Genomic DNA, 17,116 nt, shown 5'->3' on the forward strand with positions numbered 1-17,116 from the left:
GGTGTGGGGAAGAGGGTGAGTGCTCCCAGCCCTATACTGGTCCATGAAACCATTAAAGAAACAAACCTGCCCCCACCAGGAGCCTGCATATAAAAACAAGGAATGGCCCCAGTTCAAATGTATCGTATTCCTCTCCGCTTAATAGGGAGGTTATAAAACTTAATTATAGAACATAATTCTAAGGACATCAATGGCTTCCTGAGGCTGACATTAGGGATCACAGACCCAAAGACATGCGTCATCAATGACAGAGGCAGAAATAAGATGCTCTCGGGTGAGGGGACTCCAGCCCACCACCAAGAGGCCACCCTCATGTCTTGGGGCCTGGAGCAGTCGGGGCAACAGAGGCCCAGATGCTGTATGTCTAAATGTTTACAAGTTACCAATCAAGCAACAAGCTGCTAAATAAATATCCCCCCTTGACAGTTCAGCCTTCAACATGAGCTGATTCAAAGTTCATACCCGAATGGGTAGCATGCAGGGCCAGGCTGGGCCTGCCCCACGTGTCCTCCCAGCCCTGGCTCCATCGCTGGCCACTGTGTGTATGGCATTCAGGAGGTGGACCTTTCTCTATACCCTCCAAACAGCAGCCCCGGGTCACCCTTCAGACCTATGGGTGAGCAACACCAGGGGCACAGGTTGCCCTCAGGAGGGTGAGATCCCCATGGGCCCCAGAAGTGGGCTTAGGTTATGTGGGGGAGAGAAGCCTCGGGTACAGGTACCCAGAGTGTGGTCTAGAATTGGATGCATGGGCTCGGGGTGGGCACCTCCTCTGCACCCTCCTCCTCACGCTTGTTTCCCAGCACAGAGTGCCTTCCTCTGACCTCCTCCTGGCCGAACCCTTCGTGGCTCTGCAGTAGGCTCACCTCTTCCAGGAAGCCTTCCCAGGCCCACCTGGCTGAGAGCTCCTGCAGCCTTTGATGATGTTCTCCTGCATCTTGGCACAGAATCTTTTACAGCCACCGTAGCCAATCTTTTAAAATCACTTGAGGGCACTTAAAAAAAATACATCAGTATTTTTACACCTGGAGCCCAGTCTTGTGCAACAGAACCTAGGAGTGGACCCTAAGCATGGACAGTTTTTAAAGCCCCAGGCAGCCAGGGCTGAGGACCTCAGCAATGGAGCCTGTTTGTTAGTTCGCTTTCCTTGTGTATATTGTCTCTTGAGCGTCTCTTCTCATGGCCCAGACCTCAATAGACGCTGAATAAATATTTGCTGACCCCAACAACTGAGATCAAAAACCAGAATGCAGAACTGTTCTAGTAATAATTGAGTGACTTGCATTTCACTGGCTTTGCACTAAACCAAATGCTCAGTAACTACTAGTAAATCGAGTGAAATTAACTAGGGCACTAAATGATTATTCTAAGCCTCTTGTGAGTTTCAAGAGAATTCTTTTTGTGGCCTCACTTGTGTCCACGTTATTTACTTCATCATTCATTCATTCATCCATCTATCTATCCATTCAGTAAACATTTCTCTGAGCCTCCATAATGTGCCAGGCTCTGAACTAAGCTGCCGGGGAAATAGAGATGAAAGCTCTGGCTACAGCTTAATGGGGAAAACAGATGTGAGCCCAAAGAATTAGAGCATGCACCGCAGCTGCCACCCATTATTACTCTCTACTGAAAGTCCCAAGCCTGGGGCTGATTCATTTTGGCACCAGTATCACCTCCATGAACCCCTGTGGTCTAAGAGCAGCAGTACTCAAAGTGAGGCCCCCAGACCAACAGGACTGACATCACGTGACCTAGAGACTTACAAGAAATGCAAACGGTCAGACCCTACCCCAGACTCAGAAACCCCGCTGGTGGGACCAGCAGTCTGTTGGAACAAGACCTCCTGATCATTGTGATGCCTGATGATGTTTGCCAGCCTTTGCCTTCCAGCCATTTTTCTCAAGCTTGGCTACACATTCAAATCATTCAAATGAGGAACTTCCAAAAATTTGGTCCCCAGACCAATTAAATCAGGCTCTCAGCTAGTTGTGGTGGCTCATTCCTGTAATCCCAGTACTTTGGGAGGCCGAGGCAGGCAGATCACTTGAAGTTAGGAGTTTGAGAACAGCCTGTCCAACAGTAGCAACCCTGTTGCTACTAAAAATACAAAAATTAGCCAGGTGTGGTGGTGCGTGCCTGTAGTCCCAGTTACTTGGGAGGCTGAGGCAGGAGAATTAGTTGGACTTAGGGGGTGGAGGTTGCAGTGATCCGAGATCAGGCCACTGCACTCTAGCCTGGGCGACAGTGAGACTCCCATATCTAAAAAAAAAAAAAAAAAAAAAAAAAAATCAGGTTCTCAGGGAATAGGATCTGGGCCTCAGAACTGTGGAAGCGCTCCAGGTGAATGGCATGAAGCCACGCCTTAGCAGGCGTGAGAATGCCTATCAAAGGCCAGGCTGACTGACAACCACCAGAGTGTCTGGGCCGCTCAGCCAGGACTCCTGCTTCTCTCGAGTCATCTTCACACGGGGGTGTTCAGAACGAGCTCCGCGTTCTATTTCCGGCTCCGAGGTTCCTCTCCCAAGCATGAACTTCGTTCAGACATGTAGCAGAACCTGCCTTTTCAACGAACACTAGCGAAGTCGGCTCAGGAAGGAAATGTCAGTGATGCCGAAGCGGCCAACTCTGTGCTTGTTGAGTAGTGATTCTTGATCCGTCACACGGGAAGAGAGAGTAAGAGGTGAATCACATGCTGAGTGGCTTGTGCTGTGAATGTTTGTGAATGTGAATGTTGAATCTTTGGAACTCTCTGGGTATGAGTAACTCAGGCCCTTATGAATTCCTTTTGTCATCTTAGTCTCCTGTTTCTGAACTGAGTTAAATCATATATTACGGCCGGGCGCGGTGGCTCACGCCTGTAATCCCAGCACTTTGGGAGGCCGAGACGGGCGGATCACGAGGTCAGGAGATCAAGACCATCCTGGCTAACACGGTGAAACCCCGTCTCTACTAAAAAAAAATACAAAAAACTAGCCGGGCGAGGTGGCAGGCGCCTGTAGTCCCAGCTATTCGGGAGGCTGAGGCGGGAGAATGGCGTAAACCCGGGAGGCGGAGCTTGCAGTGAGCTGAGATCCGGCCACTGCACTCCAGCCTGGGCGACAGAGCGAGACTCCATCTCAAAAAAAAAAAAAAAAAAAAAAAAAAAAAAAAAAAAAAAATCACATATTACATCAGTAATTTATATATATTATTTATTTTATTATTATTTTTTTTTCTTTTTGAGACAGGGTCTTACTCCTCACTCCTGTTGCCCAGGCTGGAGTGCAGTGGCACAATCACGGCTCACTGCAGCCTCCACCTCTCGGGCTCAGGTGATCCTCCCATCTCAGCCTCCCAAGTAGCTGGGACTACAAGCACATGTGCCACCATGCCAAGCTAATTTGTTGTCTTTTTTGTAGAGACAGGGTTTCACCATGTTGCCCAGGCTGTCTGAAACTCCTAAAGCGATCTACCCACCCCAGCCTCCTAAAGTGCTGGGATTACAGGTGTGAGCCACCCCACCCAGCCAAATTATAATTTGTCTTATGTTATGATTACATATATTCTAATTAGCAAGTGCATAGAAAAGTATAATAATCACAAGAATAATTACTATCTATTGAATGCTTGCTATGTGTTAGGCATTATGTTAAGCACTTTACATACATAGTCTCAATAAGCTTCAAAAAAGCCCAGTGCATACGTATTACTGTATTCCCTGTTTTCTCAAGATGAGGAAACTGAGAAGGAATGTGAGTAACTCACTCAACGTCATATAGACAGAAAATGGCAGAGCCAGAGTTTGAACCTAGGTCTATCATCAAAGATTGCTCTTTTAGCCCCCTGCCTCGACTGCCTCATGGTAAATAATGGTATTAGCATATAGTAGTACTGTCAAAGTTATATAGTACAATATGCAAATAATTGCTACTGGATAGTGTTTTCTTCCTACATAAAATTATACATGATTTAACAGGCAATTGTACATAGTATAAACTCAGTAAAATGCTGTATACGAAACAGTATTACCATTTACAGCTACTTTTATAATATCAATTATATATCAAATATAGTTAATTTGTATCTGTAACCAATAATGTTATCTCAAAAGGCCATTCCTGGAATGGTGCCTTTTTTTTGAGACAGGGTCTCCCTCTGTGGCCCAGGCTGGAGTGCAGTGGCACAATCAGGGCTCACTGCAGCCTTGGCTTTCTGGCTCAAGCCATCCTCCTGCATGAGCCCGCAGTAGCTAGGACTGCCACCGCACCTGTTTAATTTTTTAGATTTTAGTAGAGATGAGGTCTCATCATGCTGCCCAGGCTGGTCTCAAACTCCTGAGCTCAAGCCATCCTCCCACCCTGACCTCCCAAAGTGCTCGGATTACAGGCATGAGCCATCACAACTGACCTGGAATGTTGCATTGAGAATATGTGGCATCTCTGAAAATACTAGGTGATTACTTAGATACAGGGTTAAAAGAAAAAAGCAGGATGTAAAATTATACATGAGATACCAGTTTTGTTAAAAATATGTGCGTGTATTTTATATGCATAGAAAAAATAGGAAGGAAGTGCCCCAAATCTTTCACAGAAATTGTGATTGGATGGTTGGATTACAAGAGATTTTTATTTTTTCCTTGATACTTGAGGCCAGACCAAGATGTGAGGGTGAAGGGTACTTGAGACAGGTTGGTAGCTTGGCAGTGCTGCAAACTGGTGTCCTCTGAATTTTTGTTCCACATTTTTAAGTGGGACAGGGAGAAACTGGTTACCGATTGATAAGTAATGTGTACAAATATAGATTAACTTCCTGGTTCGTTCCTACAGACCAAAGTAGAATACCTGCTCTTTGGCAGGAGCAGTGGGGAGAGGAAGCAAATTATTTCCCACTTCTCTATTGCTCTTATTCTTTCTTTGTAAAATTCCAAACCCCACAGTTTATTGAGAAACGTCTTAGTTTAAAATGTAAATGCTAAAATAAGTTACTAATTCCTAGCCCTTTCACTGGTATAATTGGGGTTTTTGCATTTCAGCTGACTGCTACATTCACGGTACAAAAATACTGCACAGGGAGAGGCTGATGGCAGTGAGGAACAGTTTTGTTTGTTTCTTTAATTATTACATTTCTCTCTTCCTCATGTTTTGCCAGTGACATAAGGCGTCCTGTGAGGAGTCCTGTGTTAACTGGCCCCGCGTTTCCACTTAAACCTAGGCATGTCAGCACCCTTTTCTCATTCGAGAAAAATTAGAAAATACACAAAGAATGACTTTCCAAATAACAAGGGGAAATTTTTTTAAATTATTATTTTTTAAAGCTGCAAAGAATGAACATCTGAAAGATCTCATGGGCCTGGGTTCTCTAGGAGTTGGCGGTAATAACACAATCACCCAATCATCTGCTGGTGGCCAAAAGGAAAGCCCTTATCAAAAAGGTGTTTAGGAGCCTGGAGTCATAGCTCTTATCTCTGATGAGAGGCTGTGCACGCTCTAAGGTGAGGTGGCCTGGTGCAGCCCCCTGGAGAGTGTTTTTAAGTTCTTGCAGTGACAAGCTGTCACATTTTCTTTTTGCTTCATCCAGATGCACAAATCGAAGCAACTAAAGTCTGAAAGGGAATGAAATGCCCTGAGCCAGTATCTGTAACCTGCGGGTGACAACTTGATAGCAACAAGTGACTGGGTTTAAGATGATCTCCTTTTAAAGGCGTCTTTAAAGTAAAAGGAAGCATGTGTGTTAGGGATCCACGCGCATGTGATGAACCACATAGAGCAGTGAGGTGGTGCAAATGGAAAAATCAGTAGTGGGTACATGGGGTGAGGAGGTAGTGAGATGGCACGAGGCTACAGCACATGCGTGAATGCAAAGGCGCACGCCACAACACCCGGCTCATTTTCGTATTTTTTGTAGAGACAGAGTTTCACCAGGTTGCCCAGGCTGGTCTCTAGTTCCTAGGTTCAAGCAATTATCCTGCCTCAGCCTCCCAAAGTGCTGAGATGGAAAGGTGTGAGCCATTGCTCCTGGCCACCATCTCTCCAAAAAAAAAAAAAAAAAAAAGGTATGATGGCTCCCTCCTGCATCCCTACACTTTGGGAGGCAGCTGTGCTGCAGCCTGGGTGACAGAGCAAGATTCTGTCTCTTAAAGAAAAAAAATTTAAGTCTTCCAACCCCTGAATATGGAACGTCTTTCCATTTACTTATGTTTTCTTTAGTGTTTTTTGTTTGTTTGTTTGTTTGTTTTATAAGATTGTGTTATCTGCAAATAGAGATAGTTTTGCTTCTCCCATTCAATTCTGGGTGCCTTTTATCTTCTTTTCCTGCCTAGTTTCCCTGGCTAGAACCTTCAGTACAGTGTGGAATGGAAATGGTGCCGGGTGGCTTATGCCTGTAATACCAGCACGTTGAGAGACTAAGGTGGGCAGATTGCTTGAGCCCAGGAGTTTGAGACCAGTCTGGGCAACATGGTGAAACCCCATCTCTAAACAAACAAACAAAAAAATTAGCCAGGCATGGTCAAGCATGCCTGTAGTCCCAGGTACTCTGGAGGCTGAGGTGAGAGGATCGCCTGAGCCTGAGAGGTCAAGGCTACAGTGAGCTGAGATTGCCTCACTGCACTCCAGCCTGGGTGATAGAGTGAGACCCTGTATCAAAAAAAAAAAAAAAAAAAAAAAAAAAGAGGGGGGGGAAGTGGTAAGAGTAGACATTCTTGTCTTTTTTTCTGATCTTAGAAGGAGAAAGCATTTAGTCCTTCATCATTAAGTATGATGTTAGCTGTGGGTTTTTCACACATGCCATTATTGGGTCGAAGAAGCTTCCTTCTATTCCCAGTTTGTTGAGTGTTTTTATCATGTAAAGTTGTTAGATTTTGTTAAATGCTTTAGTTCTGTGTCTGTTTAGATGATCATGTGGTTTCTGTCCTTTATTCTGTTAAAAATATTGTATTATATTAATTGAGATTCACGTGTTAAACCAACCTTGCATTCTTGGGATAAATCCCACTTGATCATGGTGCACAATCCTTTTGTATGCTCTTGGATTCAATTTCTTGTATTTTCTGGAGGATTTTTACATCTAAAATAATAAGAGATCTCGGTCTGTAGTGTCCTTTTCTTGTGATATCTTTGTCTGATTTTGGTCTCAGGATGATACTGGCCTTGTGGAATGAATTAGAAAGTATTCCTTTTTCCTCTATTTTTGTGCAGTTTATGGAAAATTAGTATTCTTCTTTTTTTTTTCCCCCGAGACAGAGTCTCACTTTGTTGCCCTGGCTGGAGTGCAGTGGCATGTTCTTGGCTCACTGTAACCTCAATCTCCAGGGTTCAAGTGATTCTCGTACCGTGCCAGGCTAATTTTTGTATTTTTAGTAGAGATGGGGTTTCACTATGTTGGCCAGGCTGGTCTCAATCTCCTGACCACAAGTAATCCACCACACCCAGCTAATTTTTGTATTTTTAGTAGAGATGGGGTTTCACCATGTTGGCCAGGCTGGTCTCAATCTCCTGACCACAAGTGATCCACCACACCCAGCTAATTTTTGTATTTTTAGTAGAGATGGGGTTTCACCATGTTGGCCAGGCTGGTCTCAAACTCCTGGCCTCAAGTGATCCTTCAGTCACGGCCTCCCAAAGTGCTAGGATTATAGGCATGAGCCACCACACCAGCCCTACTTTCCAATTTTTAGAAATCTATCCCAGTGCCTTTTCTATTTATCATGGTTTTTTTGTTTTTTTTTTTTAACCTTTCCCCTAGATTGATGATATATTTAACGAAATCAAATTTGGTGAATATGTGGACACTGGAAAGCTAATCGACAAGATCAACTTGCCAGATTTCCTCAAAGTGTACCTTAACCACAAGCCACCTTTTGGTAACACCATGAGTGGCATCCACAAAAGTTTTGAGGTGCTCGGTTATACCAACTCCAAAGGGAAAAAGGCCATTCGAAGAGAGGACTTCCTGAGACTGCTCGTTACTAAAGGTAAGCACATACATCAGGATTTCTGGTAACATGCTGGGGCCATTCCCAGTGTGGAGAACTGTGTTTGGGGAGCCAGCCCTTGTGAGAGCTCCAACTTTCATGAAAGAGGTGATTTGACCGGATTGGAGCCATGAGGGGTCTGGCTGACCCACCTGCATCCCTGGCAAGTACGAGGTAATGGGAGGGACCTGGAGCTAGAAAGCAGAAGAATGTGATTTGTGATGCAGCTACCTGAGCCTCAGCAAAACTTGTCATCCTCACTTGTAAAATGGGAATAAAAACGCCAGCTGATCCATCTCCCTGGGCTGTCATAAGATTTGTGTTGGGGCCGGGTGCAGTGGCTAATGCCTATAATCCCAGCACTTCGGGAGGCCGAGGAGGGCAGATCGCTTGAGGTCAGAAGTTCAAGACCAGTCTGGCCAATGTGGTGAAACCCCGTCTCTACTAAAAATACAAAAATTAGCCGGGTATGGTGGCATGTGCCTGTAATCCCAGCTATTTGGGAGGCTGAGGCAGGAGAATTGCTTGAACCTGGGAGGTGGAGGTTGCAGTGAGCCAAGATTGTGCTACTGCAGTTCAGCCTGGGTGACAGAGGGAGACTGTCAAAAAAAAAAAAAAAAAAAAAAAGAAAAAAAATAATTTGGATTGCATTTGTGAAACACAACCACACCAAAGTAAACTTTTTAATTTTTACTTACTATGTTTATCATTATTGTACATGAGGATGTCAAGTAAACTCTCAGGATGACAGTTTCATCTTAGTCCAAGTGGGTGGTTCTGAAAAGAGGGAATTTGAAATGAAGCAGAGCCTGGTCCCCGCAGCATGCTGCCCTGTTTCTCTACGCCCGCCCCACGTATGTTCCCTGCCTGGAGGACCCTGTTTAACACCATTAGGAAGCATATGTGACAGTATCATGGGACTCTAGATCATTTCTGTGTCTAAAGAAAAGGGGCTGGGCGCAGTGGCTCACACCTGTAATCCCAGCAGTTTCAGAGGCTGAGGCAGGAAGATCACTTGAGCCCAGGACTTCGAGACCAGCCTGGCCCAATGTAGCAAGACTTCATCTCCACCAGAAAAGTTCTTGTTGTTTTTGTTGTTTTTTTTTTTTTTTTTTTTTTTTTTTGAGACGGAGTCTCGCTTTGTCACCCAGGCTGAACTGCAGCGGTGTGATCTCAGCTCACTGTGACCTCTGCCTCCAGGGTTCAAGCAATTCTCCTGTATCAACCTCCCAAGTAGCTGGGATTACAGGCATGCGCTACCACACCTGGCTAATTTTTGTATCTTTAGTAGAGATGGGGTTTCACCATGTTGGCCAGGTTGGTCTCAAACTCCTGACCTCAAGTGATACGCCCACCTTGGCCTCTGCAAGTGCTGGGATTACAGGCATCAGCCACCACACCCAGCCTAAACTTTTTTTTTTTAATTGAGTAAAAGAAAAAAAAATAGTGGGATAATTCTCTTTAAGACCTCTGAATAATCACCCTAAGCCCTGACAGTATGCTTAGCCTCAAGAGCTAAACAACCACCTTCTTACTCTTTGATACACAGGTGAACACATGACGGAGGAGGAGATGTTGGATTGCTTTGCTTCACTGTTTGGCCTGAATCCCGAAGGATGGAAATCTGAGCCTGCAACCTCCTCTGTCAAAGGTACCCTGGCTGGCTTTGTCTGGGCATGTAGCTGTGGTTCACTAATTTGTTGTAGACTTAAGTACATTTATTTCTCCTGATTGGTGCAAGCCACTCTCCCTAAGACTGCACATAACAAAGTAAGTCTGTTGGGAATCCCACATGAATAAGTTATGAAAAGAACTGAGTGGTGGCTTTTGTTCCCACACTCTGTCCGTCCTTTTGTTTCTTCTGGGCTTATTTTCCCTTTGTTCCACTGACCTGTCATCTTGCCAGCTTGGGTGGGTGAATATTGGCCACCAGTAGAGGATCCAGTTTGACAGCTGTTTCAGAAGAAGAGGTATGTCAAGAGAGACTTGGGGGCCAGGCACCATGGCTCATGCCTGTTATCCCAGCACTTTGGGAGGCCAAGGCAGGAGAATCGCTTGAGGTCCAGAATTTGAGACCGGCCTGGGCAACATAGCGATATCCCATGTCTATAAAAAATAAGGCCGGGTGCGGTGGCTCAAGCCTGTAATCCCAGCACTTTGGGAGGCCGAGACGGGCGGATCACGAGGTCAGGAGATCGAGACCATCCTGGCTAACACAATGAAACCCCGTCTCTACTAAAAATACAAAAAAATTAGCTGGGCGAGGTGGCGGGCGCCTGTAGTCCCAGCTACTCGGGAGGCTGAGGCAGGAGAATGGCGTAAACCCGGGAGGCGGAGCTTGCAGTGAGCCGAGATAGCGCCACTGCACTCCAGCCTGGGCGACAGAGCGAGACTCCGTCTCAAAAATAAATAAATAAATAAATAAAACAGGCTGGGTGTAGTGGCTCACACCCGTAATCCCGACACTTTGGGAGGCTGAGGAGGGTGGATCACTTGAGGTCAGGAGTTTGAGACCAGCCTGACGAACATGGTGAAACCCCGTCTCTTCTAAAAATACAAAAATTAGCCAGGTGTGGTGGCACACACCTGTAATCCCAGCTACTTGGGAGGCTGAGGCAGGAGAATCACTTGAATCCAGGAGGTAGAGGTTGCAGTGAGCCGAGACCACACCACTGCACTCTAGCCTGGGTGACAGGAGCAAAACTCTGTCTCTAAATAAATAAATTAATTAATTAAAGCAAAACAAAACAATTAGCTGGCCATAGTGGTGCGTGCTTTTTGTCCCAGCTACTCAGGAGGCTTAAGTGGGAGGATGACGGGCCCAGGTGTTCATGGCTGCGGTGAGTTAGGATCGTGCCACTGTACTCCAACCTGGGCAACAGAGTGACAGCTTGTCTCAATTAAAAAAGAGAGAGAGGGCCGGGCGCGGTGGCTCAAGCCTGTAATCCCAGCACTTTGGGAGGCCGAGACCGGCGGATCACGAGGTCAGGAGATCGAGACCATCCTGGCTAACTCAGTGAAACCCCGTCTCTACTAAAAATACAAAAAATTAGCCGGACGTGGTGGCGGGCGCCTGTAGTCCCAGCTACTCGGGAGGCTGAGGCAGGAGAATGGCGTGAACCTGGGAGGCGGAGCTTGCAGTGAGCCGAGATCGCGCCACTGCACTCCAGCCTGGGTGACAAAGCGAGACTCCGTCTCAAAAAAAAAAAAAAAAAAAGAGAGAGAGAGAGAGAGAAAGATTTGGAGAAGGAGAGAGCATCAACTTGGGCCGCACAAACCTAGCTGCAAGCTGCCAAAACTTTCAAGTTTTTAAAGATCATCATCATGTCCCTTCCTGCTATAGCCTAAGTATTTTTCACCTTCTTTTCGTGCACTGGACCTGAAGTTAGGGCTGTGACCTTCAGCTCAGGAGGAACCAATCTAAACGGCTCTTCTAGGCTCGCTGGTGCAGGAGCAACTCTGCTGACAAGCCCGGGGGTGGTCAGATCCCACCACCATTACCAAGACTGAGGAGGGTACAAAGACCCCTCACCCATTCCCCTTTTCCCTCTCCTTTTATTGTCCATTCCCCAAGTCAAATTAAAGTCCCTGAACTCATTCCAGAATCTAGTAGCTAACAGGTCATTCCCAACCTGCAAGTTCTCCCTACCCCATTCCTTTATGTACTTCGGATCTGAGAATGTACCTTTCCCGATTGTTACATATTTCTGCTGTGTTTAATCAATCATACCATGTGGTTAAGGCTTTCCAGTAAGGTTTGCAGAGATTTGGATAACAGTGTTCTGTTCTATAAAGGAGAGATTTTTAAGCAATTTCCACCCAGAGTTTTTCAAGGAATCAAAGCCAAATCACAGCACAAAGCCCCTCTTGTTTTTGTTTAGTAGCATTTCCTTGTGTTTTTGGAAAATCCTTCTGAGTTAGAAACATAATCATTGAGGCGGGGTGCAGTTGCTGTAATCCCAGCGCTTTGGGAGTCTGAGGTGGGAGGATCACTTGAAGCCAGCAGTTTGAGACCAGCCTGGGCAATACAGTGAGACCCCATCTCTAGGAAAAATTTTTTTTAATGAGCTGGGCATGGTGGCGTGTGCCTGTGGTCCCAGCTACTCGGGAGGCTGAGGTGGGAGGATCGCTTGACCCCAGGAGTTCAAGGCTGCAGTGAGCTATGATCGTGTCACTGCTCTCCAGCCTGGGCAACACAGCAAGGCCCTGTCTCAAACCCTCCCCCCACCCAAAAAAGAAAGAAACATAATCATCGTGAAGGCATTTGGTGTTCTGTTCTTGTTTTGGCTAGGCTCAGAAATTTGCCTTGAAGAAGAACTTCCAGACGAAATCACTGCAGAAATATTCGCGACTGAAATTCTTGGCTTAACCATTTCAGAAGATTCTGGCCAGGATGGTCAGTGAAATTACCAGGAATGTTTAAATCACAAAGGACTTTGGGTGTGTGTGCATGCACGTGCGTGTGTTTTCCATGAGGCACTGCTTTTTTTGCATTTCCCTCCCCCCTCTCATCTTTAGAACATTTAGACATTAAAGCAAATTTCTGGTGAGCAATGGAATTCACAAAGTTGGACATTCCACTGTTTCTGAAATAGAAAAGTAGGCGGAGGCGAGAAAAACCCTGGCAGCTGGATGTACACGGTGGCTGGATCTCTGGGTCTCTGGCGATGCTGCCTGGATGGAGTTTGCACGAGATAGAGGGGGCGTGGTCTTGGGGAGCAGAGAGGTCCTCAGCCAGCAGCAGGCCTTCCTCGAGACACGTATGGTCCAGGGAAATGATGGTCCATGGCCTCATCCCCTTTCCCTGCAGGGCCGCCTGGACCCTCCGCCCAGTGTGGCCCAGTGTGGATCACCTCTGCCTGTTGTGGGGCTGGGGTTGGGGTGCCGGGTGCACCGGGCTTCTGAGAGTCCCAGATTGTGGCTTCTTATCAGCAGCACACCCAAGTGGTGGTGTGTGGCCGTTACAAAGAGCATCACTGACCATGCTTAACCCTGCTGCCAGCTGCCGGGAGAATGCAGCAGCCCCTCTGAGCCCCCCCTCCCAGCCCGTTCACACTGCACCTGGGCCAGAAACCACAGAGCAGCCCCGCCCAGCAGAGGCCGGGGCCTCCCTCGCCCCCACACTCACCAGCGTGGTGGCTTGGCTTCCTCACACTCCGCTGGGCCGCAAAACATGTAGTAGGCAAAAATAGGGGCCGGTTCCCCAGTTCTGGGACATTTAGGGGACGTTACTAAGTTTATAGCAGTATTTTGGCCTTGAAAATCGCATAGCATTGTAGTGCGAACAGATGAGAGTTGGTCTGACTTTAGAGTTTTGTCATCCGTTCTGAGGCCTCATTCAGGCAAAGGTGCCAGATGTCATTCTCCAACACACTCCATCCAACACACCCCCCAGAGCAGCTTCTTCCCCAGAGAAACTAGCATCTGAGATAACATTTCTGATCCACTTAAAGTGCCTTTCTCTGAAGGAACATTCTGTGGCAGAGAAACAGAATAACAACCACATCCTTACTCATGCACGAAGCCCCCTCCACTACATGGGGTCCAGCTGGAAATCTGGCATGGTCTTTGGAACGCCTTGGAACATGGAAGGGAACTGTCTACCCCAAACCAGGCTGTGTCACTGTGACCTTGGGGCAGACAGCACGGGCCAAGGTTCTGCTGGCGCCAGCTTGTCAGATCATGTCACCAGGGCTTTGCAACCTAATTTACATTTTGTTCTTTTTAAAAAACATGAAAAGAAAAACAAGCTTTATGAATCAATTTTGCAGCTGCTGAGGGCTTAGGAGATCTAGTATCAAGCCAGTTAAAAAGTTCCTGGGGACATTTGAGGGAACAAGAAACTCTGAAATGACTTGTTCTCTTCAAAAAATAACTCAGAATTGGATACTGTCTCACACCAACCAGGGGCTTCGTTCATTGAGTCTGGCGCCCTCTGATTTGGTTCTGATTGATGGCTTGTATTGGAATTGTCTTGAGCAGAACCGACCTGTGGTTAGTTGGACCCACTATGGCGGGTTCATTAAGCTGGGACACTGCCTAGCGCAGCCAGATGCTCTCTTTCTCTGTCCATCCAGCCTCAGCATCTCCTTTGGAGTCAGAGAGCGGGGAGGTGGAGGTCCTGGTTATGGATTGTGGTTAGGGTTGTGTTCACTGAGGAGACCAAGATCACCATGGACAGCAGGATTGGCATGAATGGCATTCCCACCCCACACCCAGCCCAGCCTGGCCGGGGGACCCTTCTTACCTGGGGACCTCTTTCTGCAGGTGTTTGTGGGTTTTTTGGTTTTTTGTTTTTGAGATGGAGTCTCACTCTGTCACCCAGGCTGGAGAGCAGTGGTGCGATCTTGGCTCACTGCAACCTCCGCCTCCTGGGCTCAAGTGATTCTTGTGCCTCAGCCTCCCGAGTAGTTGGGATTACAGGCATGTGCCACCAGCCACCACACCCGGCTATTTTTTTTCTTTTTCTTTTTTTTTTTTTTTTTGAAACCGAGTCTCGCTCTGTCGCCGGGCTGGAGTGCAGTGGTGCGATCTCGGCTCACTGCAACCTCCATCTCCTGGATTCAAGTGATTCTCCTGCCTCAGCCTCTCGGGATACAGCTGGGATTACAGGCACCACCATCCCGGCTCATTTTTGTATTTTTAGTAGAGATGGGATTTCACCATGTTGGCCAAGCTGGTCTCGAACTCCTGACCTCAGGTGATCCACCTGCCTCAGCCTCCCAAAGTGCTGGGATTACAGGCGTGATTCCACCACTGTGGCGAAGGTGCTTGCATTTTGTTGTCTCCTGACTTCCTTGACAAAGGCAGGGCACAGTCAAGTGCCCTTTTCAGCTCCAGGAGGGCCTCTTCACCTCCCATCAGGGCAGGCCCAGCCTGGTGGCCGCACAGATGAGAAAAGGGAGGCCCCAGCGGCCTGGTTCCATCAGTAGGAAAGAGGGCGCAGTGCAGAGAACTCAGGCTCCCGGCAGTAGGGGTAGCAAGGCAGTGACAACAGGGAGAGCAAAGAAGAGAGCATCATGGAGCTCGCTCGTGCTTCACACTTAGGGACTAAACGCTGAACATAAAAACGCTGTGATGCTCCTTTGCAGAAAGATTCCCGTGCGTTTCACGTGGGGCCTGTGGCCGGCTGACTCTCACATCACGGTTTGTGAGTTCTGAATCTGGAACCGCCAAGAGCCTCCCCAGTGCCAGCTCTCTGCTCCAGACCCCCGGTCCCACCTGCAGGTGAGGGCCTCGCCCGCACAGTGTCTGCGCTGGGAGCCCATGGACTTGCCACACTCCTGTTCGGCTTCTGCAACTTTCTAGCCACCTGTGCGCCTTGGGTGTGGCTAAGCTCCTAGACCTCAGTTTCCTCCCGGAGCAACTCCTGCGGTGGTAGTGCGGATGAGAAGAGATGGTGCAAGTAAAGCGTTATTGGCACAGGGTAGAGCTCCAAATATGACAGCAGCTATTATTATCACAGCAGAAACTGTGCCTGAGAATCAGGAAGACATTTGGTGCGAATTAACCTCTCCCAAACCCAGAGTTTGAGCAAGAGTTAGCGTTTGCTCAAATAGGGGTCTCTCCTAGTTTTGATGATGAGCTCTCAACAAGTATTTGTGGAATGATGGAATCAATGAACTTGAAGCCTCCGTACTCTTTTCTTTTCTTCTTCTTCTTTTTTTTTTGTCGCTCTGTCACCCAGGCTGCAGTGCAGTGGCATGATCGTGGCTCATTGCAACATCCACCTCCCAAGTTCAAGTGATTCTCCTGCCTCAGCCCCTCCCAAGTGGCTGGGATTGCAGGCCTGCACCACCACACCTGTTCAATTTTTGTATTTTTAGTAGAGATGGGGTTTCACCATGTTGGCGAGGCTGGTCTCAAACTCCTGACCTCAGGTGATCCACCCACCTTGGCCTCCCAAAGTGTTGAGATTACAGGCGTGAGGCACTGTGCCCAGCAGCTCCGTGCTCTTTTCATAGCTGACTTAGCTTTGGAATGAAGACCAATGGCAGGTCCTCACAGGGCCCTCATCAGGGTGGGCAAACCTCCCCTGTCAAATGCCAGGGAGTAAATATTGAGGCTCTTGGGGCCAAAGGGCCTTGGTGGTGACTTCCTAATCCTGCCACTGTAGTGCAAAAGCCCCCAGGGTCAACACAGAAAAGAATGCCTGTGGCTGCCTCCCAGCCCCGATTTCCCTATGGACATTGACATTTGGATTTCATGATAATTTCCACATATCACGGAATATTATTCGTCTTTTGTTTTTCTCTCAGCCATTTAAAAATGTGAAACCTGGCCGGGCGCAGTGGCTCAAGCCTGTAATCCCAGCACTTTGGGAGGCCGAGACGGGCGGATCACGAGGTCAGGAGATCGAGACCATCCTGGCTAACACGGTGAAACCCCGTCTCTACTAAAAAATACAAAAAACTAGCCAGGCGAGGTGGCGGGCGTCTGTAGTCCCAGCTGCTCGGGAGGCTGAGGCAGGAGAATGGCATAAACCCGGGAGGCGGAGATCGCAGACAGAGCGAGACTCCGTCTCAAAAAAAAAAAAAAAAAAAAAAAAGAAGTGAAACCCATTCTTAGCTCGGAGACCTGCAAACACAGGCGTCAGCCTAGATTTGTCCCGCAGGGTGTAGCTCACTACCCCCAACTGTGCCTCATAGGCCAAGGGCACTCATTCTAACAGATTTCCACAGATACTACAAATCTGGACCAAACACCTGACCAGCACGCTTCAGAAAAATGTCAAGGTCATGACAGACAAGGAAAGAAGGAGAAACTCTCACAGACCAGAAGAGACGGAATCATGACAACTAAATGCAATGTGGACACCTGGATCCATTCCTGAAACAGAAAGGACATCAGTGGAAAAACTGGTGAAATCCAACTAAAGTCTATGGTTTAGTTGCTAGTGTTGCACCAATATTAATTTCTGAGTTTTGGGCAGGGTGCAGTGGCTCACACCTGTAATCCCAGCACTTTGGGCAGCCGAGCTGGGAGGATAACTTGAGCCCAGGAGTTCAAAACCTGCCTGGGCAACATAGGGAGACTCCCATCTCTACAAAACATTTTTTAAAAATTAGGTGGGCATGGTGGAGCCTGCCTGTGGTCTCAGCTACTCGGGAGGCTGAGGCCGGAGGATCGCTTGAGCCTGGGAGGTTAAGGCTGTAGCGAGCCGTG

General features: G+C 47.6%; 2 protein-coding genes across 7 annotated transcripts in view; both read left to right on the forward strand.

Moving 5' to 3' along the window:
- CFAP251 (cilia and flagella associated protein 251) overlaps positions 1 to 12,510 on the forward strand; it is an 85,007-nt gene extending 72,497 nt beyond the window's left edge. For 3 of the 6 annotated variants that reach the window (XM_050747875.1, XM_050747878.1, XM_050747879.1), the window contains 3 exons: positions 7,723 to 7,951; positions 9,501 to 9,602; positions 11,337 to 12,201. In XM_050747875.1, coding sequence (XP_050603832.1) covers positions 7,723 to 7,951; positions 9,501 to 9,602; positions 11,337 to 11,461 — 456 coding nt within the window. In that variant the 3' untranslated portion in view covers positions 11,462 to 12,201. Of the gene's footprint in view, positions 1 to 7,722; positions 7,952 to 9,500; positions 9,603 to 11,336; positions 12,203 to 12,242 lie in introns of those variants that run through there. The other 3 variants (XM_050747877.1, XM_050747876.1, XM_050747881.1) reach the window with 3 other exon arrangements.
- The window catches only part of BCL7A (BAF chromatin remodeling complex subunit BCL7A), a 237,214-nt gene that overhangs the window by 164,478 nt on the left and 55,620 nt on the right, over positions 1 to 17,116 (forward strand). The window lies entirely within an intron of this gene.

This window comes from Macaca thibetana, chromosome 11, assembly GCF_024542745.1.
Source record: "Macaca thibetana thibetana isolate TM-01 chromosome 11, ASM2454274v1, whole genome shotgun sequence".
Taxonomy (NCBI): domain Eukaryota; kingdom Metazoa; phylum Chordata; class Mammalia; order Primates; family Cercopithecidae; genus Macaca; species Macaca thibetana.